The sequence below is a fragment of the Ruditapes philippinarum genome, unplaced genomic scaffold, assembly GCF_026571515.1.
Source record: "Ruditapes philippinarum isolate M1 unplaced genomic scaffold, ASM2657151v2 ctg2553_1_1_1_1, whole genome shotgun sequence".
NCBI classification, from domain to species: domain Eukaryota; kingdom Metazoa; phylum Mollusca; class Bivalvia; order Venerida; family Veneridae; genus Ruditapes; species Ruditapes philippinarum.
This window is the reverse complement of record NW_026860601.1, coordinates 26,566-54,419: the sequence shown is the minus strand read 5'-3', so window position 1 is coordinate 54,419 and position 27,854 is coordinate 26,566. Positions and strand designations below refer to the sequence as shown.

The 27,854-nt window shown below is 33.8% G+C and overlaps 1 protein-coding gene across 1 annotated transcript in view; it reads left to right on the top strand.

Moving 5' to 3' along the window:
• Nucleotides 1-27,854, top strand: part of LOC132712750 (proteasome adapter and scaffold protein ECM29-like) — an 82,028-nt gene that overhangs the window by 42,275 nt on the left and 11,899 nt on the right. Inside the window, exons 28-41 of the mRNA XM_060695178.1 lie at nt 6,091-6,170; nt 10,353-10,506; nt 11,243-11,364; nt 14,797-14,959; nt 15,299-15,358; nt 16,085-16,174; nt 16,525-16,591; nt 17,810-17,901; nt 18,509-18,575; nt 18,984-19,112; nt 19,698-19,763; nt 22,721-22,932; nt 25,527-25,570; nt 26,315-26,354. Coding sequence (XP_060551161.1) covers nt 6,091-6,170; nt 10,353-10,506; nt 11,243-11,364; nt 14,797-14,959; nt 15,299-15,358; nt 16,085-16,174; nt 16,525-16,591; nt 17,810-17,901; nt 18,509-18,575; nt 18,984-19,112; nt 19,698-19,763; nt 22,721-22,932; nt 25,527-25,570; nt 26,315-26,354 — 1,386 coding nt within the window. The remainder of the gene's footprint in view (nt 1-6,090; nt 6,171-10,352; nt 10,507-11,242; nt 11,365-14,796; nt 14,960-15,298; nt 15,359-16,084; nt 16,175-16,524; nt 16,592-17,809; nt 17,902-18,508; nt 18,576-18,983; nt 19,113-19,697; nt 19,764-22,720; nt 22,933-25,526; nt 25,571-26,314; nt 26,355-27,854) is intronic.

The window sequence follows — 27,854 nt, the reverse complement described above, 5'->3', positions numbered from 1 at the left end:
AAATTTTTTAAAATTCTGCTCCACGTGTCTGGGAGTGACAGGCATTGTTGAAAGAAAATATAGACTGTATGTAAATTTTGTTTAACCTCCCTGGGTGTGTAAACATTTTACCTACCTGGGAAACTGTGAATAAGTAATTAGTGGGTAAAGCCTATATCATTTCTTTTACATAATTTTTTTTTTCAAATGCTGTCTAAAGATAAACTATGCCCATCTTTGAGTTAAACAAATTTTATTGCAGAAATTTTTTAAAATCTAGGAAATTCTTACTTTGAAAAAGATAATTCTCAAACTATGCATTGGAAGCTGTATCCCCTTTACATGTTTTGTTAAATTGGTCCTTTCTTAAAAAAACTGACACCATGTATTCTTTCTGTGTTTACCTATTAATGTGTAGAGTTTACAATGACATATAGAGTGTGCAGCAATTATCAATATTTTGAAAATCAAATTTGAGCATGCACATTGATGCTGGATATGTTTTGTCAAAATAAAAGCATATTGTTGGTGTTTTATTTTCAAGTGTTTCAGGATATGTTTATAACCTTTTAAGGGTTTTTTTTTTGTTACAGTAGACCAGAAAATAATGTCATGATTTCTCAGTAAAATTTGCTTTGTAACCTTTATTAAGAATTATAGAATAAATGAGCCATGTCATGATAAAATCAACATAGTGCGTTTGCGACCAGCATGGATCCAGATCAGCCTGCACATCTGTGCAGTCTGATCAGGATACATGCTGTTCACTATCAGTTTCACTACTTGTTATAGGGTTTGTAAGCGAACAGCACAGATCCTGATCAGACTGCGGGGATGCCCAGGCTTGTCTGGATCCATGCTGGTCGTAAACCCACTATGTTGGTTTCCTCGTGGCGCGGCATATATATGGGTTTAAACCTTTGTGACCTTTTTCCATATGCTATGTTAGTTTCATTTAAGCCTCGGTCTCACTTACTCCCGGCAGAGCCCAGGACCATCCCGGTAAGTTACCGGGATGATCCGGGACGATCCGGGATGAAATTATTGTTGCGGTCACACTTACCCCGGCAGCACTACGGTAGTTCCTTACTAACCACCCAGGATGCGCTCCGGATCATCCAGGCAGAGCCCAGGTGAAGCTACGGTTCATGCCGGTGCTTCCCCGGTCGTTCCCGGATGACGCCGGAAGAGCCCCGGTTGACCCAGGCAGAGCCCCGGTCGATCCAGGCAGAGTCCCGGTAGAGCCCATGACGATCCAGGCAGAGCCCCGGTAGAACCCCGGTGGATTGAAAACGCCCGAAAATGATAACATTGATACATAATTTTTATTAGCTCGACTTTTTTTTTTTTGAAAAAAAAAAGTAGAGGTATTGTTATAGTCAGGTCGCCGTTGCCGTTGCCGTCTCCGTTGCCGTTGCCGTTGCCGTCCGAAAACTTGTACCTGGATCATAACTTTTTTATTTCTTGGTGTATTGTCTTCATAACTTGGCCACAACAACCCTTGGACAAGACCTTTCAGTAGTCCACACTAACCTTGACCTTCATCCATAAATGACCTTGACCTTCAAGGTTAAAAGTCCAATTTTTGCTTGTTCATGCTGTTATTGGCTGTTACTTTGTTATTTTTGAATGGATTGTCTTCAAACTTGAAACATAATAATCTTCAAGGATATCCCTTAAAAAATAACCAGTCAGACCTTGACATTCACTCATCAATGACCTTGACCATTTGAAGGTCAAATTAGTGAAATTTTTCATTTTTTTTGGCTATTAATTGGCTGTAACTTTGTTATTTTTGAATGATTGTCTTCAAAACTTGAACATAATAATCTTCAAAAAGATAACTGTTAAAAATATACCGAAAGACCTTGACCTTCACTCATTAATGGACATTGCCTTTGAAGGTCAAATTTATTGAAATTTTCATTTGTTTTGGCAGTAACTGACTGTAACTTTGCTATTTTGAAGGATAAACTTCATATATATAACAGAACATTCTTAAGGAACCAGACCTTGTTGTTTATCAAACCCAAATTTGCTTGGGCTCTTTAATGACCTTGACCTTGAAGGTTATATTACTGAATTTTCTCAGATTGTGCATTAATCGGTGTGTGTGTATGTATAGTATATGTATTATTATAAATATATATATAAATGTGTGTGTGTATATATATACATATATGCAGGTATATATATATATATAAATATATATACATATATGCATGTATAATATATTTATATTATATATATATATATATATATATATAGATATATATATATATATCAAATATATATATATATCTATATCAAATATATATATATATATTACATATATATATACATGTATATAATTGCGTCAATTTTTTTTCTATTTTTAGAAATTGCGTCATGTTTTTCTATTATAGAAATTGCGTCATTTTTTTCTATTTTTAGAAATTGCGTCATGTTTTTTTATTTTTAGAAAATTGCGTCATTTTTTTCTATTTTTTAGAAATTGTGGTCATGTTTTTCTATTTTTTGAGAAAATTGCGTCATTTTTTTTCTGTTTTTATGAAATTGTGTCATTTTTGTTCTATTTTTAGAAATTGCATCATGTTTTTCTATTTTTAGAAATTGCGTCATTTTTTCTATTTTTAGAAATTGCTTCATTTTTTTTCTTTTTTTAGAAATTGCGTCATGTTTTTCTATTTTTAGAAATTGCGTAAATTGCGTCATTGTTGCTATTTTTAGAAATTGTGTCATTTTTTTCTATTTTTAGAAATTGCGTCATTTTTTTCTATTTTTAGAAATTGCGTCATTTTTTCTATTTTTAGAAATTGCGTCATTTTTTTCTATTTTTAGAAATTGCGTCATTGTTTCTATTTTTAGTAATTGCGTCCTTTTTTTCTATTTTTAGAAATTGCGTCATTGTTGCTATTTTTAGTAATTGCGTCATTTTTTTCTATTTTTGGCCGGGTTGCACTGGTGCAAATCCGGGTTATAGTATGGTGAATGTCAGGCGCGGCGGGCGGGCAGGCAGGCAGGCGGGCGGGCCGGGGAAAATATTTTCGTAACAGTTTTTTCTCAGCAACTACTTATCACAGCCCTCTTGATATTTGGCAATACAGCATAGACACATGGTCCCATACCGGGGGGATATAATTTCAGGTCTGTTGCTCATCCACTTCCTGTTTATTCCACTTAGTTAAATTTACTAAGATTTTTTCGACATTAATGGTCAATGGTAGGAAATTTTCGTAACAGTTTTCTCAGCTACTACTTATCACAGCCTCTTGATATTTGGCAAACAGCATAGACACATGGTCCCATACCGTGGATATAATTTCAGGTCTGTCGCTCATTTTCCACTTCCTGTTTTTTCCACTTAGTTAAATTAGTAAGATTTTTCGACATTAATGGTCAATGGTAGGAAATTTTCGTAACAGTTTTCTCAGCAACTACTTATCACAGCCTTTGATATTTGGCATACAGCATAGACACATGGTCCCATAACGTGGGATATAATTTCAGGTCTGTCACTCATATCCACTTCCTGTTTTTCCACTTAGTTAAATTAGTAAGATTTTTCGACATTAATGCGTCAATGGTAGGAAATTTTTCGTAACAGTTTTCTCAGCAACTACTTATCACAGCCTCTTGATATTTGGCATATCAGCATAGACACATGGTCCCATACCGTGGGATTTGATTTCAGGTCTGTCGCTTATCTACTTCCTGTTTATCCACTTTTAAATTAGTGAAATTTTTCAACATTAATGGTCAATGGTAGGAAATTTTCGTAACAGTTTTCTCAGCAACTACTTATCACAGCCTCTTGATATTTGGCATGCAGCATTGACACATGGTCCCATACCGTGGGATTTGATTTCAGGTCTGTTGGTCATCCACTTCCTGTTTACATTAATGGTCAATGGTAGGAAATTTTCATAACATTTTTCTCAGAAACTACTAATCACAGCCTCTTGATATTTTGCATACAGCATTGACACATGGTCCCATACAGTGGGATTCGATTTGAGGTGTGTAGCTAATCCACTTCCTGTTTACCCACTGAATTAAATTTTTGACATTAATGGGTCAATGGTAAATTCTTTTCGTAACATCACAACCTCATATTTGGTGTACAAATGCAACCAGGCCTTTTCTGTCTTTGACCCATTTTTAGAAATTGCGTCATTTTTTTCTATTTTTAGAAATTGTGTCATTGTTGCTATTTTAGAAATTGCGTCATTTTTTCCTATTTTTAGAAATTGCGTCATTGTTGCTATTTTTAGTAATTGCGTCATTTTTTTCTATTTTTAGAAATTGCGTCATGTTTTTCTATTTTTAGAAATTGCGTCATTGTTGCTATTTTTAGAATTTGCGTCATTTTTTCCTATTTTTAGAAATTGCGTCATTTTTTCTATTTTTAGAAATTGTGTCATTGTTGCTCATTTTGAAATTGCGTCATTTTTTTCTATTTTTAGAAATTGCATCATTGTTGCTATTTTTAGTAATTTGCGTCATTTTTTTCTATTTTTAGAAATTGCGTCATTTTTTTTCTATTTTTAGAAATTGCGCCATTTTTTCTATTTTTAGAAATTGCGTCATTGTTGCTATTTTTAGAAATTGCGTCATTTTTGTTCTATTTTTAGAAATTGCGTCATTTTTTCTATTTTTAGAAATTGCGTCATTGTTGCTATTTTTAGTAATTGCGTCATTTTTTTCTATTTTTAGAAATTGCGTCATTGTTTCTATTTTTAGAAATTGCGTCATGTTTTTCTATTTTTTAGAAATTGCGTCATTGTTGCTATTTTTAGAATTTTGCGTCATTTTTTCCTATTTTTAGAAATTGCGTCATTTTTTCTATTTTTAGAAATTGTGTCATTGTTGCTATTTTTAGAAATTGCGTCATTTTTGTTTTATTTTTAGAAATTGCGTCATTTTTTTCTATTTTTTAGAAATTGCGTCATTGTTGCTATGTTTAGTAATTGCGTCATTTTTTTCTATTTTTAGAAATTGCGTCATTGTTGCTATTTTTAGTAATTGCGTCATTTTTTTTCTATTTTTAGAAATTGCGTCATTGTTTCTATTTTTAGAAATTGCGTCATTTTTTTTTTTCTATTTTTAGAAATTGCGTCATTGTTTCTATATTTTTAGAAATTGCGTCATTGTTGCTATTTTTTAGAAATTGCGTCATTGTTGCTATTTTTAGAAATTTGCGTACTGTTCCTATTTTTAGAAATATGCTTAATGTTTCTATTCATATATATACAAAATATATAAACAAAACTAATGTGACAAGACAGACCAACTAAATTTATAAAATGGAAACATCAATATATGTTCAAACCTTTCTATGTTTGCGTTTAGAAAAAGTAAAAAGTCGAGCGTTGCCCCCGCCCGGCGGTGGCTCTTGTTTAATATAATATCTATTGTTCCAGAATAGTAATTCATGATGATTTTCTGAAAAATCCTTATGCCATACTGGATAGAAGGGAAATGGGAAGGGTTTTAATACAAACAAGTGCAATCACAGCAAATTGTCGTTATTCTTTTGAAATGATCTGGGCTTTGCCGGGGCTCTACCGGGATCAACCGTAGCTCTACCTTTATCCTCCGGGGCTCTGCCTGTAGTTACCGGGGCTCTGCCTGCATATACTGGGGCTCTACCGTAGCTCTACCGGCTATATCATACCCCGGATCATCCCCGGTTTGTGCCGGCAGAGCTACGGTGCTTTCCCGGTATAACCCCGGTCGTTCCCAGCAGAGCTAAGGATGAAGCCGGCAAAGCTATACCTTCCCGGATCATCCCGGACCACCCCGGTGATATTAAATATTTTATTCCATCCGGGGTCGAATGCGGGATGTTCCCGGATCATCCCTGATCATCCAGGACGTTGCCGACAGAGTTACGGATGTACCCCGGTTGTTCCCGGTCGTACCCCGGTCGTTCCCGGATCACCCCGGACGTCTACCGGGGCTCTGCCGGGATGTAAGTGAGACTGTAGCTTTAGTACATTTTATCAACTCTGTACGAAAGGATGTTTTTGAAATATCTGGCATTAACAATTGTTTGAAGATTAAAAACTGAATGGTACTAGGAAACTGAATGTTCTTGTTATATTTCAGGTTGATAAATATATGAAGGAAATTCTGAATGATTTATTGTCAAACCTTACCAACAACCAGTGGAGAATCAGGGAGTCAAGGTCAGTATCTGTATGCAGTAATTTAACCCAACCAAATGTAATTATCCTATGCCACCTATATATAGCAGTCTGACCAGGCTCTATACTGTAGTCTGACCAGGCTCTATACTGTAGTCTGACCAGGCTCTATACTGTAGTCTGACCAGGCTCTATACTGTAGTCTGACCAGGCTCTATACTGTAGTCTGACCAGGCTCTATACTTTAGTCTGACCAGGCTCTATACTGTAGTCTGACCAGGCTCTATACTGTAGTCTGACCAGGCTCTATACTGTAGTCTGACCAGGCTCTATACTGCAGTCTGACCAGGCTCTATACTGTAGTCTGACCAGGCTCTATACTGCAGTCTGACCAGGCTCTATACTGTAGTCTGACCAGGCTCTATACTGTAGTCTGACCAGGCTCTATACTGTAGTCTGACCAGGCTCTATACTGTTTTCTAGCTATCTTTAATTTTTTTAATTGATATCCCCCAAAACTTATAATATAAAGTTCCCAATATGAAAGTTGAGAAAGTCCATTTAATAAATACAATAGGATCAAGGCTTTGTTTTATAATAATAAATAATGAAAATAATAGTTTTAGTTATACGTTACCCGAACGCAAGTCGTTAGATAACTGTGTTAATTCGTCGGGAAATAAACTTCTCGATTTATGTTTGAGTACTGATCTCAAAATAGTGAATGGGAGATTAGGTTATGACGCAAATATTTGGAAATTTTACATTTTTGTCTAATTTGGGCAAAAGCTTAATCGATTATGCTATTTTATCGCAAGAGTTGTTTCCCTTTGTTAGTAATTTCATTGTACATGATATGTATACATTTTCGCACCATAAACCAATACAATTAGACTTTAGTTTTAAATGTAACTATAATTATAATGTTAATGACGATATAAATATTGATGTAATAAAATGGGACAGTGATGATGAAGGAAAGATAAATGTTTATAAAGAATCCATTGAAAATGAAATTATGAATATTGATTTAATTGTGAATGATATTATAGCCAATAACATTGAACTAGATAATGGAATTGAGAAAATGACTGAATTATTGTACTGCAAAACATTTAACGTTTTTTGCGAGACAAAATGTATAAGAAATAATAGACGTAAAACTAAAAGGGAAATATGAAAGTGTGTGGTATAATCAGGAGTGCGAGGCTGCTAGAAGAGACTTTAAACATGCAAATAAAAATTACATTAAGCATAAAACTAACCAAAATATTGAAATACTTATTACTAAAAGGCGCATATATCGAATAGCAAAAAGAAGAGCACGCACTAAATATAATCTAAACCAAAAAAAGAAAATGGCTTCCTTAGCTTCAAAACAACCTCAGAAATTTTGGAAAGAAATCAAAAGGCTCCGAAAAAAATGTAGTAAGAATGAAATATCATCCGATGAAATTTTATGAACACTTCAAAAATTTATATTCTTATGAAGATCTTTTCAAAAACGACTTTGTTGAGGAAAGAATAAATAATATTGATATGGATTCTACCAATATTGAAGAGCTTGATGTTAAATTTACAAATGAGGACGTTGTTAGGGCAATTTCTTCTTTAAAAAGCGGTAAGAGTGCGGGGGGTTGATTTACTTATACCCGAAATTTTTATACACTGTAAAAATATTTTAGCTCCTGTACTTTGTAAATTATTTTATCACATTTTTGATACAGGTGAATACCCGGAATCTTGGTGCAAGGGAATCATAGTACCTGTGCCCAAAAAAGGGGATAATAATGATGTGAACAATTATAGAGGCATCACTCTGACCAGTGTATTTTCAAAACTATTTTCAATTATTCTAGATTTTCGTTTTACGTAAATGGGCTGAAAGGAATCACGTGTTAAACGATTTTCAATTTGGTTTTAGAAACAATAAAAGCACTACTGACTGTATATTTGTATTGAGTTCTATTATAGATAGGATAACAAAACATGAAAAGAAAAAAATGTATGCTGCATTTATAGACTTTAAAAAATGTTTTGATCTCTTGTATAGAAATGGGATTGGGTATAAAATTGATTGAAATTGGAGTATCTTTGAAAATTGTAAAAATGTTACGTAGTATGTATGCCTGTGTAAAGTCATGTGTAAGAGCAAATGGAAGATTGTCTGATTATTTCGACAGTTATATGGGTTTAAAACAAGGGGAGCCACTCTCACCTCTCTTATTCATATTTTTTCGTGAATGATATGCACAGCGACTTGCTTAATGATACTGTTGGCTCTTTCACAATAGACGACATACAAATATTTCTTTTATTATTTGCTGATGACACAGTTTTATTTTCTTATTCTAAAGAAGGACTACAACATCTTCTTAACAAATTGTATAATTATTGTAACAATTGGGGAATTGTTGTTAATGTAAATAAAACTGTTGCTATGACCTTCAAACCGGTAATCGAAATGATGATTTAGAGGTCTATTATAATAATGAACGTCTTAAAGTTGTTAAATCATTTACATATCTTGGTGTTACCTTGTCATCTAATGGGAATTTTTATCAAGCTCAAAAGTCTTTATCCAACCAAGCATTAAAAAGCATTGTTTTTTGTTGAATTCTTTATTTGATTATATTTCCTTGAATGTATCTGAAAAGGTTAGACTTTTTGATACTATGATTTTACCGATTTTGACATATGGATCAGAGGTGTGGGGCTTTCATAACTCGCCGGATATTGCTAAAGTTCATTTAAAATTCTTGAAACAAGTTTTAGGCGTTCATCCGCAAACATCAACTTCGGCAGTACTTGGTGAATTTGGCAGATTTCCTTTGACAGTATATCGAAAAATTCGAATAGTTAAATTTTGGTATAGAATTATGAAAGCCTGATACTCTACTTTTTTAAAATAATGTTTATAAAAGATTCAAATGGTAATGTGACTAATTCATGGACAAAAAACGTCATGAAAAATGTTGTCTGATTTAGGTTTTGGAAATTTATGGAACAATGTTAATGTTACAAGCATCCAATTAAATAATATTATACAAAGAATTTATGATCAGCAATTACAACAATGGTGTTCTGAGCTTAGTAGTTTTCCTAAATTATGTAGTTACAATTTATTTAAATTTAACTTTATTCAAGAAAAGTACTTAGATGTTGTAAATAACATTAATCATCGTAAAGCATTATCAAGGTTTAGATGTTCATCCCATAAATTGTTAATAGAAGAAGGAAGATATAGAAATATTGATAGGAATTTACGTATATGTACTAAATGTAACATGAATCAAATAGAAAACGAATGTCATTTCTTATTACATGTAATTTGTCCATTCTATAGTGAATTGAGAGGTCAATGTTTTCCTCGGTATTATTGTCATTGGCCAACCATTAATAAATTTATATCAATTATGCAATCTTTGCAAAAGAAAATAATTGTTAATTTAGCTAAGTTTATCTATTGTGCTATGTGTAAGAGAAGCTCAAACAGTTGATTTTATGAATGTAGGTATTTGTTTCCATATTAATATATTCTTTATTTTCTTCTGTGACTCATACTGACATATTGATATTTTGTAGTAGTTATGTTAACTGTTTACCATAATTTTCTTATGTTATGTAAATATGTTATAAACGCCACGGTTATTTGGCGATGAACATGTATTTGTTTTTGCCAATAAAATATTTGACTTGACTTGACTTGAATAATATTGAGAAGCTTACAAATCCAGTGGAGCAGAACCAGCTTGTATTTCTTTAATTGAACAATTTTATATTTTGACTTGGAATGAAATTGAGTGTTAAAAGGTTCTAATTTAAAAGTATCAATAAATACAACTACACAAATCATGGGTAATTGTTCTTTCTATTAAAAGGGCTTTTTTTTCACAGGTTTGGGAAGCAACCCTGCCCTTAATTTAAAGGGAAAAAAAACTTTATGTAAATTTAGTTTTGGGAAAAAGGCATGATTTTAAAGAAATTTTCTTCCACAGTATGCAAATTTAGTTTTAGGAAAAATGCATGATTTTAAAAAAAATTTCTTTGTGGAAGTCGCCTGCTGAAACGGTCCCTTCTAAAGAAGGAAAAAAGCTCTGTATTGTAATTCATTTTTAAGGCATTGTATGCTGTAACTAATTCTATATGACCAGAAAGTTTTTCAAATGTCATATTATTCCACCTATCTTTTGTTTGTCTCATATTAATATAAATTTCTTTCAGCTGCTTAGCTGTAAATGACCTTTTACGTGGCCGACCTTTGGATGACGTTGTTGAAAGTTTGCCAGAGTTATGGGAATCTTGTTTACGTGTTTTGGATGATATTAAGGAAAGTGTTCGAAAAAGTGCTGATCTAGCTTGTAAAACTCTGAGCAGGGTAATTTAAAGGGGTTGGGTGATTGATTTGTTCATTTAAAATTAAATTTGGGGATAGGAAAAACCATGTTTTAAAGGGTTTCATTTAAACCCTTTTGGAATTACGTTTAAAAAAATATTTTTAAAAAACTTAATTCAGATTGTTAGGTTTCTAGATTTATATGGTAAAGCCTGGTTTCTAAAAAGGGAATTTGGACAAACATTTACCACAGTTTTCATCATTAAAATCCTCTTAACAAAATGGTTGTAGGAATGATAGTTTTAAACTTAGTTGTTCTGAAAAACCTTTGCTGCCTTCAGAATTTGCACTCACTGAGCTTATCTACAGAGTTTAAACTAAAGATATAATTCTCTTCCTGTTCTGTAACTTAGACTGTATCTTTTATTTTCTGTAATGCTATATATGTAAAAACTTGACAACACTAAACATCTTGTGTAGATTCATCCATCTTTCAATCTGGACAATACCATTCATTATTTTAAGGGAAAATTTCCCAATATTTACTAACTAAATATCCAACAGTGCAGACAATGATTTGAACAAACACCAAAGATCTGGCTGATCTTGGTCTGCACTGGTTGCATGGGTAAATTCAGTTGCTACCAGTGGGTTAAGAATTAACTGATTATATCATTTGATAAATTACCCTAAAATGACAAGTAGTAAATCAATGTCACTCATTTGATGGCTTATACTTATTGTTCAAAATTGTAAATTGTAATATAAAATGTTTCAGGCCTCAATTAAGATATGTGATGTTGGTTATGGTAAGGTTGGAGAGAGGGCTACAACAGTGGTACTACCATGTTTGCTTAAATTTGGACTACAAAGTCCTGTGTCAGAGGTTAGAGCCATTGGGTAAGCTTTGATTATTTTTTGCGCATATTTTGCTCTTGTTTTATATATATCCTTATAAATTTTAAATAAAGAACAGTCCAAAATTGTTATGCTTTCTCCATATATATTGATCATAAGTGGATACAAGTTGAAAAAAATACAAACTTTATTCTTATGTAATAGCTTATTGATTCACTTTCTTGTGAAGTTATATAAAAAAAAGAAAATGAAGTAAATTCTTATGTAATAACTTTAACATGACTCATCTTCTTGCAAAATTATTCTGTTGCCATCAGAACAATTTCTACATGTACAAGGGCTGTTCAAAAAGTTTGTGGACCGCAGCTCTATTGTTCACATTTTTTCATTTGCGTACATGATTTTACAAGAGACAAATATTGAAACATGCCCTTTATATATAGAGAAAAAATCAATACAATATGTTTACAAATAATAATTCTGTGAAAATTACAAATAACAAGGGTTATGCGATCGGGCACACGCTAATGGTAAAACAAAGTGACGTTTGTGACGTCAAAATTTAAATTAAAATATCACAAGCGTCATTGCTTCTGAAAGTACACTTTCAGTGTTCAATGTTGCTGGATCATATAACTATAATCATTTTTCTGTATGTTATGAGAAATGAGAAAGAAAACTGTCACCTGTAAAGTCCATTTTTCGTATAAGGGCCTGGAGAGTCGACCAGTTTGCGCTCTTTATTGCAAGTTTTAGTAATCTCGACACTTAACGGACAGTGTTATCAAGTTGATTCATTTATCAGTTGGTGATTTATTATATTTATTTAAAACCACAATCTTCATCCTTAGACAGTATGTTTCTTAACAGAAAAGAAAAATATTTTATCAACATGCAAATATTATCTGCGGTAAATAGCATTTATTATCAAACAAATCAGGGAAAATATGTGTTATACAAAAAGTAAATTAATTTATTATCCCCCGCCGAAAAATTTCGGCGGAGGATTTAGAAATAGTCTCCTTCCGTCCGTCATTTTTGTCCGGAGCATATCTCTAAAAGTATTTGAGTTATCAACTTGAAACTTCATAGGTGGATAGACCTCATTGAGGAGTAGTGCAGTGCACAAGAATGATAACTCTACCTTGCATGATTTTTGAGTTATTGCCCTTTGTTATTTTTCAAAATTGATTTTTGTCCACAGCATAACTCCAAAAGCCTATGAGATATTAACATGAAACTTCATAGGTGCATAGATCTCACTCAGGAGGTGTGCAGTGCACAAGAATGATAACTCTACCTTTCATAATTTTTGAGTTATTGCCCTTTGTTATTTTTCATACCTAATTTTTCACCTGAGTGGAGCATAACTCAAAAAGTGTTTGAGATATCAACATGAAATGTCATAAGTGGATAGATCTTATTGAGGAGGAATGTTGTGTGCAAGAATGATAACTCTTTCCTATACAATTTTTGAGTTATTGCCCTTTGTTTTTTCATGCTATTTTGTCCAGAGCTTTTCTCAAAAAGTATTTGAGTTATCAACTTGAAACTTCAAAGGTGGATGAATCTCATTGAGGAAGAATGCAGTGCTTAAGAATGATAACTCTACCCTGCATTATTTTTGAGTTATTGCCCTTTGTTATTTTTCAAAATTAATTTTTGTCCAGAGCATAACTCAAAAAGCCTTTGAGATATCAAAATGAAACTTCATAGGTGCATAGATCTCAATCAGGAGGTATGCACTGCACAAGAATGATAACTCTACCTTTTATAATTTTTGAGTTATTGCCCTTTGTTATTTTTCATACATAATTTTTCAATTCAATTTTTTTCTCAAAAAGTATTTGAGGTATCAACTTGAAACTTCATAGGTGGATAGAGTTTACTGAGGAGGAGTGCAGCACACAAGAATGATTACCTACCCTGCATTATTTTTCAGTTATTGCCCTTTGTTATTTTCAGCCATCAGTATTCACATAGGTTTCTAATTTGTAATCACTATAGCCATCAGTTTTCATTACCGAAAGACCTCTTAAAATGGAATTATTCTGCTCTACTACATATACATTCTTCCAATGAGCAAACACATTCGGCGTGGGATGGCCATGTTGACATGGCTCTTGTTTTACAATTTACGCTACAGACTACTGCCGTTCAAAAGTTTTTTGTTTAGTTAATCAACATCGAATTTCAGAATTATGTCAATTAAATATTAACAGATGTTTACCCCAATTTAACCTGGTTACATAGTCGTTTGATTTATTTCAATATTTGTGTATATTTAAATATAGTACTAGGGAAATTTCTATGTGTGCCGATGTTGCCTTGCTTTGGTTATTAAAGTGCAAATAATTCGTAAAGGTAGTAAAGGTTTTAGATTAAAGTAAAACTCACTTTTAGAAATAAAGATAATTTCGATTCATATCAACTCTGGTCATTTTTATGAACCAAGTAAAAAATAACAGCAAAAGTCCACAAACTTTTTGAAAATACCTCGTATCATCCTTAAAAAAAGATATGAATTACTAATTTTTTTTTCATATTCCATATCAAAGGTGAGTTGAGTCTCACAATGGTAATGATTATATGATTCACAACTTATTTGTTGTATAATGTGAATAATTAACATCCTTACAAATAATGACGTAAAAGTTGTACATGTATGTGTTAATTAGTCACACATAGTTACGTGACATTTCAGCAGTACTTTGCCAGCACTCTTATATTTCACACTTTTAAGCTAAGAATATGGAAAATTTTATCTTAGTACAATTATACAAGTAAAGAGTCAACAAAATCTTGCTTTACTTGACATCCCTTAATTCCTCTTCATAGCTTATCTCACTGTAATGGCAATGTTTCCACGTGGCAGGTTTTAAGATTTGTCCAAACTTGATCTATTTTAGTGACAAACACAGCTATATAACAAAGTTTTCAGCCAAAATATACTGACCAAGATTTTATTTATTTCTTTTAAATATTTCTGCAAAATAAGGACCTAATAGTCTGTTTAAATTTATTGTGTCTGAAATAGTGCCTAAAGTACAAGTATGAATATTTAACTTTAGCTATATAATTTATTACTTAATAATCTAAACATAATAAAACTGAAGGTGAAGCGTCATTTATAGTGACGGTCATTTTGAAAAATTAAGCAGCAATATATAGAGACAAGAAAAATGCATTTCATATTCTTAACTTTGATTAAGATTGTGATTTAAATGTAATTGTGTTATTCATATGTGTTTAGAAACAAGTACCAACTTTCCTGTGAAATTATATTGTTGTGCACAGATCATAAAATATCCTACATTGAAATCTTCACAAAACTAGATTTTTTTTCATTTTCTATGTCAAATGTGAGTTGAGTTTGACTATGGTTTTCATTATAACTTTCACAATCAGGTAATATATCTTATTCTTATGTTCATGTTATGTTTTATATACAACTGTATATATATATATATCTAGGCTGTCAACTATTCTGAAGATCAGTAAGAATGCTGGCGTGCTGTTGAAGCCACATATACCCATCCTTGTCACTGCCCTGCTGGAGGCCATTAGTGGGCTCGAACCTCAGGTCATGAATTACCTGAGTTTGCAAGTTACCAGTAACCAGGAGATACAAAACAAGGTGAGGATATAGCCATTGCCATGACTAACTTACACCTGTTCTTTAGTGAATAAAATAGACCATCTCATTTTATATAATGCAACAGTTTTTTAAAAGTTTCTTATTTCATATTGTTGCCAACTGATGAATCAGATTGTATGATCATTCTAGGTAGGCTTACACGTCCAGTAGTGAAGAGATATCTGACCATCCTTACAGTCTGACCAGTCTCTATATTCACAGATACTTAACTCTCTGAAATAAAGATGAAAATTTGTAAATTATCTACTCACGAATACAAGTTTGTCATACAAATTTAGGAAATTCAAAAGTTATGATATATGTTTTTTGCATTTTTAGTTAGACAGTGCCAGGATTGCAGCCTCAAAGATGTCTCCAATGATGGAAACTGTAAATCTGGTATGTGAAACATGTTTGAGCCATGTCATGACAAAACCAACAAAGTGCGTTTGCGACCAGCATGGATTCAGACCAGCCTGCGCATCCGCGCAGTCTGATCAGGATCCATGCTGTTTGCTTACCAACTCTATTACAGGTAGAGAAACTGATAGCGAACAGCATGGATCCTGATCAGACTGCGCGGATGTGCAGGCTTGTCTGGATTCATGCTGGTTGGTAAAGCACTATGTTGGTTTTGTCGTGACACCGCTCATATATAGTATGAAGTTTTCTTTTGCATTTATAAAATGTAATTCTTTGTTGTTAAACTTTAGTCTGTTATCGGCTACAGAATCTACCCATGCAACCAATGCAGACCAAGATCAGCCTACAAATATTGCCATCTGATCCCTGTCTTCACTGATTGTTATTCTATCAGTACAAATTTTGAAATATTCCTTGAAAATGATAAATATCTTTACCCACATTGAAAATTGGGCATATGCTAAAAAGAGAAATTTCAGTTGAGCGGCTTTGTCTAAACATTTGATTTGAAGACATTGGAAAATAATTTTACATTGTTTTCCACTATTTCTTGAAAAATTTAATATTTAGAAAAACAAAAACAACAGGTTATTGAGGTTTGAATGATCAATGGTAAATGATATGTTATAATAAGTGTCAGATGTTAACTGTTCACTAAGCAAGCCATCTGGCAATAAAGTATATACTATATTTTATTTACAGTGTGTACAGTATATAGATGACACAGTTCTACCAGAATTGATTCCAAGGTTCACTGAGTTGGTCAAGAGTGGATTAGGGGTGGGAACTAAGGTAAGATGGTCAATTCAATGCCAACACTATACATAGTACATTTACAAATAAATCTTACTCTATTTCAAGTAAAACACATCAGCTATCTTCCCTTTGCTATAGTAGATATATCTGAAAAGAAAATGTGTAGAATTAAGTTACATACATTGTATATAACGTCTGTATATTACAAAGGCTGCTATATTTGAATTACTGTTAAAATAGAAAAACTCCATTGCAATGTAATAGCTTGCAAATGATTAAGTTTTTCAGTTGACATTTGATACAGATGTTAACTATGAATTTGCAAGCTTTGTAGCATTTTTCACGAGATTTTGCTTCTCTAACAGAAATCTATGTTTTATATACAGGCAGCATGTGCAAACTTTGTTGTCTCCCTTGTACGACAATGCTCACAAGATCTCGGCCCACATGCAGGTAAACTTTATTGCACTATGTTAATTGCACAAATGTTATTTGTTTCTCTTTTATGCCCCAGAAGGGAGGCATAATATAATCGCACAGTCTGTCTGTCCGTCCGTCTGTCCCACTTCATTCTTGTCGGGACTGTAACTTTGTCATACATGGAGGGATTTTGAAATAACTTTGCACAAATGTCTACCACATCAAGATGTGTCACGTCCAAGAACTACGTCCCTACCTCAAAGGTCAAGGTCACACTATCATTTTGAAGTTTCACATTATCGCATTTAAAGTAGATAAGTACACACATTTGTGTCCAGACTGTAACTTTGTCATGCATGAAATGATTTTAAAATAACTAGGCATAAATGTCTACCACATCAAGACAATGTGATGGGCCCAAGAATTACATCTCTACCTCAAAGGTCAAGGTCACACTAACATTTTGAAGTTTTACATTATCACAATTAGAATTAATAGCTACACTCAATCCTGTCCGGACTTTGTCATGCATGGAAGGATTTTAAAATAACTTGGCACAAATGTCAACCACATCAAAACAATGTGTCGGGGCTAAGGCTTATGTCCATCTGTTTGTGTGTCCCCACTTACACAACAATCATGTCTAGACTGTAACTTTGTCATGCATTGAGGGATTTTGAAATAATTTGCCACAAATGTCTATCTCATAACAACATTTTGTCGCATCCAGGAACCACGTCCCTTCTTCAAAGGTCAAGGTCACACTTATAATTTTAAGGTTCATGCTATCACAATTAGAGATCACAGGTACAATAATACAAAGAGCAATATTCAGCAATTAGTTACTTTCATTCTCTTCTTTTCATAATACCTGCATGCTTAAGAAACCTTTTCGGGGGCATTCGTCACTAGGGTGACAGCTTTTGGGATTTTTTTTAATTTTTTTCACATAGAATATATCCAACATGTTTACCCAGGGTTTTAGCTGTGCAAAAATGTCTTGGTTTGTGGGTTTATTTTAGATATCAAATCAAAAATGTTATTGAAAAACATATCAAATTTTACATTAATTTGTTGCAATTTCATTTCTATTATTAGACAATAAGTATAATATTTTGTCCAACTTATGTCAGTGAGTTTGGTAAAGCCTCCAGAAAGTGTGCATGCTTCTGTCCATACTGTTCCTTCTTTCTATGTACAATATTAATGAAACAATATATTGTTTTTCTATGATTTTTTTTTATCTATCAGGTAAACTGATGTCAGCTTTTCTACATGGTGTTGCTGACAGAAATATGTCAGTTAGAAAATCATACGCGATGGCACTTGGGCACCTTGTCAGGGTATGTTGTTTCTATATATAAAAATGTATACATGTAATATCTTTATATTCAAATAATATATATTATTAGAAATTTATATTGAAATATATAAGTAATTATGTTGTTTAATGTAGGTTATGTATTAAAGATAAAGAAATGAAATAAAGAAATTTCTTTGAAATTGAAAGATTTGTAGTTTACACCCACAAAAATGACATTGAAATTAAATTCTTAAATTTAAGTTATAACATCACCCATCACAATCTTTTTTAAACCACTTGCCCCTTACCACTGTCAGCTCGAATCCTGCCAGTGGCTTTGCTCTCATGTGAGGAAGCTTTTTAGCTAGCTAACTTAATGTCTATGATTCTACTCAAGTGCTCATTTGTGTCTGAGAAACCTCAGGAGTTCCTCTCCCAGTAAAGCTGGAAAAGTTGCCATTCATGTATGAGCTTTACAGTAAAACTGATGAAGGTTCAATATGAAGTGTTAAATTCAAACCAGTGGATAATAAATTTTCATAAAAGCAAAATTGGTTGTGATACGTGTTTTTTTATCCTTAGTTTTTGATTAATATGATAAATTTTTTTAGGTAAAGTGAAGTTATTTTATTATACATATATATCAGATTGGTAAAGACACAAGTGTAGAAAAGTTGATAACAAGAATGAGAAGCTGGTATCTAGAGAAGGAAGGTATGTCTACTTTTAATATTATTCTCACTTATCTACAAGAATTAGTAAGAAAAATATCTGATTTTAAAATTTACAAGAAATTGTAAGAAAAATAACTGATTTTAAATTTACAAGAATTGTATGAAAAATAACTGATTTTATATTTACAAGAATTAGTTATTTTATTTATGAAATTCAAAAATATTACTGAAAAGAGGTTATAAAAATTTCAGTTTCAATCGATTTATTATATTTTAAACTTTCTTCCAATTTAATAACTACTAAATAATTGATATTTAAAATTTGATGTTACTATGTTATGAAAAGCTTCTAAAACTACATGCTTTATAGAACTTGTGCATGCTTGATTAATATTTTATTGTTGAATGTTTTGTTGTAAACATGTAAATAACTTTCTACATTTTTAAGAGGAGGCAGCTCACAATGGTTGTGGTCTAACGTTACATGCTATAAGTCAGCAGAGTCCTGATATCTTGAGACGTCATGCATCAGTGGCAATGCCTCTAGCTTTTCTAGCCATGCATGAAAATACAGCAGGTAAGTGTATACTTATATTCTTTAAAGTAATTAACCTCTATCTGAAACTTATTTTCACAGAGTGACTGTCATCAAGAACCTTAATTAATATCAATGGAAATTTATGATTTGACTATTTTTAGCACAACTAGTCAAATGATAGAGAGAGCTATTGTATTCACCCAGTGGTTGGCGTCACAGTTTGGTGAAGTTTCTTCATGCAAATTGTTATCTTCAAAACTACTTGAAGGAATGGGTTGAATCTTCAGACACTTATTCAAGAGCACTGTCCAGGGCCCATAACTCATACATGGTTTTTGACAGAATTATGACACTTTTTGAATTTAGTAAATTTTACATTATCCAGGCTTTTGTTTTACTATTGAGCACTTTGAGGATGCTCTAGCACACTGTCAAACAGATTTTCTTTGAAACAGTTTTGGTCCTTTGCTTGTTTGTGTTTGTGTGATATATTCAATGCTAGAAAATATAGTTTTGTGAGAATTTCATTTCACTTGAATTGTTATTTTAATGTTGTTTCTTTTGTTTATCAGTTCCTTTGTTTGTTTCTTACTGAAGTTTACAGATTTTTTTTTCTTATTTCAGAGGGTACACCTAAGGACAGTGATAGTCTGTCAATATGGGAAGAAGTATGGATGGAAATAACACCAGGTATCAATATGAATGTTTAGTTAATTTTTATGATAGTATCCTAGTTATAGTTAGCAAAATATACATGTATATTTTGTTAAGGGTATATATAATCCCACCAGGCGAAGTTTAGAAAGTACAAGGACTAAATTTTACATAGAAAAAGAATTCTATATACAACATTGAAGCAAGACATCAAAACATGCATCATTATGCCCAGGAAATACATATTCAGGACCCCTCTAATTATAACCCCACCAAACAGTTTGAGGGAGGGCTATATAGGAATCACTTTCCTGTCCCATTCGGTCTACAGGGACCCAAAGAGATATTAACTTAACTTGAAACTTGGTACATTATAGCAATATCACAATGCAGCTGCCTTATGTCAAGTTTCACAGCTCTGATAGTTAACTTTTAATAGAATTATGCCCTTTTTATATCCCCTGGGGTCCGTCTGTCCCTCCGTCCGTTAACAATTTGGTTTCCGGAGCATAACTAAATTCCATTTGCCCCACAGTATTCAAACTTCATAGGATGATTGTCCATATTGGGTAGAAGACTCCTATTGATTTTGGGGTCACAAGGTCAAAGGTCAAGGTCACTATGACCTTAAAACTGAAAACAGTTTCCGGAGCATAACTTAAGTTCCATTTGCCCCACAATGTTCAAACGTCATAGGATGATTGTCCATATTGGGTAGAAGACCCCTATTGATTTTGGGGTCACAAGGTCAAAGGTCAAGGTCACTATGACCTTTAAACTGAAAACAGTTTCCGGAGCATAACTTGAGTTCCATTTGGCCCACAATGTTCAAACTTCATAGGATGATTGTCCATATTGGGTAGAAGACCCCTATTGATTTTGGGGTCACAAGGTCAAAGGTCAAGATCACTATGACCTTTAAACTAAAAACAGTTCCCGGGGGATAACTTAAGTTCCATTTGGCCCACAGTATTCAAACTTCATAGGGTGATTGTCCATATTGGGTAGAAGACCCTTACTGATTTTGGGGTCACAAGGTCAAAGGTCAAGGTCACTATTACCCCTATTGATTTTGGGGTCACAAGGTCAAAGGTCACCATTACCTTAAAACGAACAGTTTCAGGAGCATAACTTAAGTTCCATTTGGCCCACAGTGTTCAAACTTCATAGAATGATTGTCCATATTGGGTTGAAGACCCCTATTGATTTTGGGGTTATAAGGTCAAAGGTGAAGGTCACTATTACTTAGTAATTGAAAACAGTTTCTTTAGCATAACTTTAGTTCAATTTGGCCCACAATATTCAAACGTCATAGGATGATTGTCCATATTGGGTAGAAGACCCCTATTGATTTCGGGGTCACAAGGTCAAAGGTCAAGATCACTATGACCTTTAAACTAAAAACAGTTTCCGGGGGATAACTTAATTTCCATTTGGCCCACAGTGTTCAAACTTCATAGGATGATTGTCCATATTGGGTAGAAGACCCTTACTGATTTTGGGGTCACAAGATCAAAGGTCAAGGTCACTATTACACCTATTGATTTTGGGGTCACAAGGTCAAAGGTCACTATTACCTTAAAACAAACAGTTTCCGGAGCATAACTTAAGTTCCATTTGGCCCACAGTGTTCAAACTTCATAGGATGATTGTCCATATTGGGTTGAAGACCCCTATTGATTTTAGGGTCATAAGGTCAAAGGTGAAGGTCACTATTACTTAGAAATTGAAAACAGTTTCTTTAGCATAACTTTAGTTCAATTTGGCCCACAATATTCAAACTTCATAGGATGATTGTCCATATAAGGTAGAAGACTCCTATTGATTTTGGGGTCACAAGGTCAAAGGTCAAGGTCACTATGACCTTAAAACTGAAAACAGTTGTTGAAACATAACTTAAGTTTCATTTGGCCCACTGTGTTTAAACTTCATTTATATGATTGTCCATATTGGGTAGAAGACCCCTATTAATTTTGGGGTCACAAGGTCAAAGGTCAAGGTCACTATTACCTTAGAACTGAAAACAGTTTCCGGGGCATAACTTAAGTTCCATTTGGACCACAATATTGAAACTTCAAAGGAGGATTGTTTTGTGAAGGAGGTAATACTTTATTTAATTCCCATGTCTTACAAATGCTTCATCTTTACTATAAAAAAAAATCACTTTCGGGCATATAATGCTCCGCCTAGCGGTGCTCTTGTTTAACTTATATATATATAAAATATCCCATAAATGTACTAAAGTGGCTATAACTTTATTGTTAATCAATGAATTGTCGTCAGACTTGGACACAACAAACCTTTAGAATGTTCCTTCCAGCTGCCCAGACTGACCTTGACCTTGAGTCATTAAGGACTATAATTAACAGTGTATAGTTATTTCATGGGTGTTTGTGGAACAGTCAAAACTGTTGCCTCGAGGTATCAGAGATGACATTTGGAACTGTTCCCAGACGCCAAAGGCCGAGGGCAACAATTACAGATGTCATCCTTGATATTGATTAATGATTTATTAGTGATTGCTAGTCGGGTTGAGCAGAAGTCTCTTAACACAATAAAGATAGAGAGAAAATGATCAGGGGAAATTTATAGTTGTTGCTGAAGACAAAAGTGGCATTTTGCATGTGGTTTCTAGGGCATGTTAGACTCTACTTCTCTTATACTATTAATGCAATTTATGTGAAATGTTTCAGGATTGATTGTTACCTCAAGTACTTGTTCATATTTTCAGGGTTTTTTGTTTGAAGTTATTTTAGGCTGAGTTATTGCCCTTAAATGAAAAAGTTGTTTTTGCCTATTAGTGAATTTTGGAAAATACTTACTTACCCCACATTACAGATAACACTCTAACATCATAACATTCAATTTACATTTCCAACAAACTGTTCAATCACCCTTAATACAAATGCTTAATTGGCTATCATCAGGTGACACATGTGATCACTGATCAATCTTGTTACTTTTATGAAATGAATATAATGATTTGTTAATAGGTACCGAGGCAGGTATTAGATTGTATTTGTCTGAGATAGTTGAGCTGTTGCGGGAGACTTTGCAGTCTCAATCTTGGTCCACCAAGGCTCAGGCTGCACGGGCAATGGCTACAGTGGCAGACAAATTAGGCTCAAACTTAGGACCTCCACATCTGGCTAATTTGCTGTCAGCACTATTGATTGGACTGCAAGGCAGAACTTGGGCTGGAAAGGTAATTCATTGTTAATATCTTACCTTTTTTCTTGGGACAATTAAGTTAATACACTGCAGCCGCGATATAGCGCTATCCGATATAGCGCTAATCTCAGTAGAACGCTCATATGCCTTGGCTCCCAAAAAAAAAAATCGTATTTTTCGTCAATTATAAAAAAAATTTCATGTATATCAATACCGCGCCTTATCCACTATAACGCTTGTTCAATGTGTCAGTCTAGTGCAATAAACAATAATAATTACGTCACTCATGATCAGAAGGTGTGAAATCATACACAGGTAAGCGTTAATCCGCTCTTTTGTTCATGTTGAACTGTTGATCAGTCAGGTATCAAACTGTTAGCTGTGACATGCAAACACCGACGAGTTGAGTAAATCACACAAGCGTACAATGAATTTTAAAAAGCAGGTAGGTCAGATAAGGAAAAGAGCCAGACATGCCAAGGACCATAACCTTGAGACAGCCGTTCTAACATGGTTTAATCAAGCGAGGTCCGAAGGCATGCCTGTCTCTGGTCCTGTTATCCGGGCCCAGGCAAAGAAGATGAACCAGGAGTTGAATGGCGATGATAGCCAGTTTGAAGCATCTAATGGATGGCTCTCACGGTTTAAGCACCGTCATTCAATCTCCCAGGTTACGATAAGAGGAGAACAACGGTCCGCAGATGAAAGTGCAGCAGCAGCTTACCCGGAGGAGCTAAGGAAATTGGTGATGGACCAACAACTATTTGCTGACCAGATATACAACTGTGAAGAGACCGCGCTGTATTTCAAGATGCTCCCCGATAAAACATTGGCTTGCAAGACTGACACCCAGAAAACACTAGGCTTCAAGCAGGCTAAAGATCGTGTTACTGTATTGTTATGCTGTAATAAGGCAGGAACGCATAAGCTTGCTCCCCTAGTGATAGGGAAGTTTGGGAAACCAAGATGCTTCCACCACATTAATATGAGTAGCCTTCCAGCTCTCTACAGGCATTCTAAAAATGCTTGGATGACGTCAACAATTTTTGAGGAGTGGTTTCATGAGGATTTTGTACCTTCTGTCAGGAAACACCTGCGCCGTAAAAAGTTAGAGGCGAAGGCCATTCTTCTCATGGATCACTGCCCTGCTCATCCGGGTGTTGAGTCGTTGACGTCACTGGACCGTAAGATTAAGGCCGTGTTTTTGCCCAAAAACACCACTTCAAAATTGCAGCCTTTGGATCAGGGATAATTGCCACTTTTAAGCGCAACTACGGCGTAATCTCACAGGCATTATGATTGAAAGCAAAATGTCTGTGTCTGATTACCTGCGCAAGTTGAACTTAAAGGAAGCAATTCATCTCTGTGGGGATGCATGGAGAGAGGTTTCAACGAAGACAATTACTGGCTATTGGAGAAGGGACTAGGAGCGGCGTTCGAGCAGGAGGATAACTCGGGAAGTGAGGAGTTCGAGGGATTTGACCAGGAGGATTTGGCTATAGCAGAACGGCGAGCAACGGAGATTGGGACCTTCACAGAAGAAGAATTGAAGTCAGCTAGACAGTTATTTGATTCTGAGATGGATGATATATGCATCCAGAATTGGATAACTGCCGACAACGAGGTCCCCACCCACCACTTGTTGACAGACGAGGAAATCATCGATAGCGTCAGGGGAGAGACAACGACCGAAGAAATTGACGAGGAAGAAGAAAACATTGTGTATGAGCCACCTCTGGTAATTTCTGATGTGTTATGTTCTCTAGATACGGTGATGCGCTGGATTGAAACATCAAAGCGTAGCACTGTATCTAAAGTTCAGGCCGTCAGGAATCTCATACATGATGCCAGGATGGATGCGAGGGAAAGTACAGTTCAGCGGAAGATGACTGATTTTTTCACAAGAGACAGCTGGAAAGACGATTAATTTAGTCCCATCAACTAGGTATCAATTTTCATGACTACACATAACTCACGTAAACACCGTTTTTTTACTGGAAATTTATAAACAATAAGAACATTTGTGGTTTATATTTTTAATTCGTAAATTTCATGTTTATATCAAACATAATCAGTAATGCTTTACAAAAATAATAAATTATAATATATCAAAAAAAGTTTAGACTGATATCCATTGATAGGTAAGTAAACAATCATTTCCGCTAATAAGCGTTATATGTTTCGACGGTGGGTGGGGTAATGCAATATTTTTGTTATATTAACAAAATGAGCGTTATAAAAAGTTACTTGATACAACGCTGTCTTGAGATCATGGACCCCAACATGAGCGCTATAACGAGGCTCCAGTGTATTATAAGTAACATATCTCTTTAGTTCTTTCTCATGTATTAAAGCAGTCAGTATTTTGCTTTATTTGTGAAGGAAAAAAAGTATATCTTGGACTAATAGATACAATTTATTTTTTGAATATGAAAATATTTCATGTATGATAATTTTCAAGATGGCTGATATATCTATCCAGTGAAATTGTAGGTTTATTTTCATATTAATAGAATAGGTTTTTGAGCTATTTAAGCTCCTAGATGAAAAAGTTCACAGTAATTTGTAAGTCTTCTATTATTGTTGCTTTAAAATAAGTTTAAAAGCTTAATCAAATTTTATTTTCAGGAAGCTCTTTTGCATGCAATACAGATGGTGTGCAAGTCATGTTGGTAAATGTGAATGTTTTATTTCAGTAATTTCAACTATATATTCAATTCAGTATAATAGAGACAAAAGAAATTATGATTTATGTTTATTATTTATACTTTATTATTACAATTTGCTTTAAAGCAGCACGCCTCCAGATTCATGCTAATTTTCATGAAAATGTATTTGAATGTGTAATATTGTGAAGTAACCAAAAGGAAGCAATTTACACATTATCAGTGGCATTTACAAACCATGTAAATTACCAAAAAGTGGTCAAAATATGCCTAAATAGCCTTAATTAACTGTGTTAGTGACGCATTGTAGAAATATAGCTGTAAATACTGAAAAATCAGTCATTATTCGCATTTGATATGTAAAATATTACTTGAATCTTGAAACCTTTTACTTTTCCGTACATCTTAGTACATTTTTCTCAAGTTTGAATGTATTGAAATATTTTGACTCGTCTGGAGGCATGTAGCTTTAATGAAAGTAAACAGTTTATTTTAGCTTTTTGAGTGCTATCTGAGATAATTATAAACTATAACACTAGTACAATTTTTAACAATCTATAAAACTACGATGGAACGCATCTCTTTGCAAACTCACTAGCATTTTTCATTGTTTGATTAATATTGATTTCTCTAAGCTTACAATTTTAAGTTATAGATTCAAAGCAGATTTCTTGATCAAATACAGGATAGATTACACTAAATATGTAGAAAATCATGATTTACTTGATGAAAGTCTCGTTATATTTACAGTGCTAGTATAAAGGCAGAACAAGAGGACTTTGTTTCTCAGGTATAAACAAACTTCTTCCCTTGTAACAGATTTGTAAAGCTTAAATAGAATGAAATGGGGGATGTATGCATTTTGTAATAGTTTTCTTATGTTCACTTAAAATCTAACTTTATGATTGTAAAACTTATGTGTGTCTTTTTTATGCCCCAACTTAAAAAAGGTTACTTCTGTATCTTTTTGATACATGTTGATGAACTCTATTGATTTGAAGGTCATTAGGTCAAAGTGAAAGTGACAACTTGATGTTAAATCTTTATTAAGCAATAATCAGAGTTTGAGTTTTCTCAGTCATATGTTTGTATGACTTATATAATAAACAGAAGTATGTATATATACCATTCTGAAAGACAAATGAAGTGACGGCATAAATGTTCTATGAACACATTTGTAGTTAATTCAAGTAAGGAGTAAAGTTGTGTTTAATTATGAATACTGTTGCTGACACCAATATTATTGGGTTTTTTTAGCTCACCTGTCACAAAGTGACAAGGTGAGCTTTTGTGATCGCTTTTCATCCGGCGTCCGTCCGTCCGGCGTCCGTCCGTAAACTTTTACTTTGAATGACATCTCCTCATAAACCACTAGGCCAATTTCATCCAAACTTCACAGGAATGTTCCTCTGGTGGTCACCTTTAAAAATTGATCAAAGACTTTAATTCCATGCAGAACTCTGGTTGCCATGGCAACTGAAAGAAAAAACTTTAAATATCTTCTTTTAAAGAACCAAAGGAGCTAGAGCTTAGATATTTGGCATGAAACATCTTCTAGTGAGTGTCTACAAAGTTTGTTCAAATAAAAGCCCTGGGGTCAAAATTGGCCCCGCCCAAGGGGGTCATTGATTTTCCCTATATGCATATAGTAAAAACTTAAAAAATCTTCTTTTAAAGAACCAAAAGAACTAGAGCTTAGATATTTGGCATGAAACATCTTCTAATGAGTGTCTACCAAGTTTGTTGAAATAAAAGCCCTGGGGTCAAAATTGGCCCCGCCCCAGGGGGTCATTGATTTTCCTTATATGCATATAGTAAAAACTTAAAAAAATCTTCTTTTAAAGAACTCAAAGAACTAGAGCTAAGATATTTAGCATGAAAAATGTTCTAATGGGTGTCTACCAAGTTTGTTCAAATAAAAGCCCTGGGGTCAAAATTGGCCCTGCCCCGTGGGTCATTGATTTTCCTTATATATGTATATAGCAAAAACTTAAAAAATCTTCTTTGAAAAAACCTAAATAGCTAGAGTTTAGATATTAAGCATGAAACATCTTCTAGTGAGTGTCTACAAAGTTAGTTCAAATAAAAGCCCCGGGGTCAAAACTGGCCCGCCCCAGGGGTGTCATTGTTTTTAACTATGTGTATACTATAGTAAAAACTTAAAAAAATCTTCTTTGAAAAAACCTAAATAGCTAGAGTTTAGATATTAAGCATGAAACATCTTCTAGTGAGTGTCTACAAAGTTTGTTCAGATAAAAGCCCTGGGGTTTAAACTGGCTCCGCTCCAGGG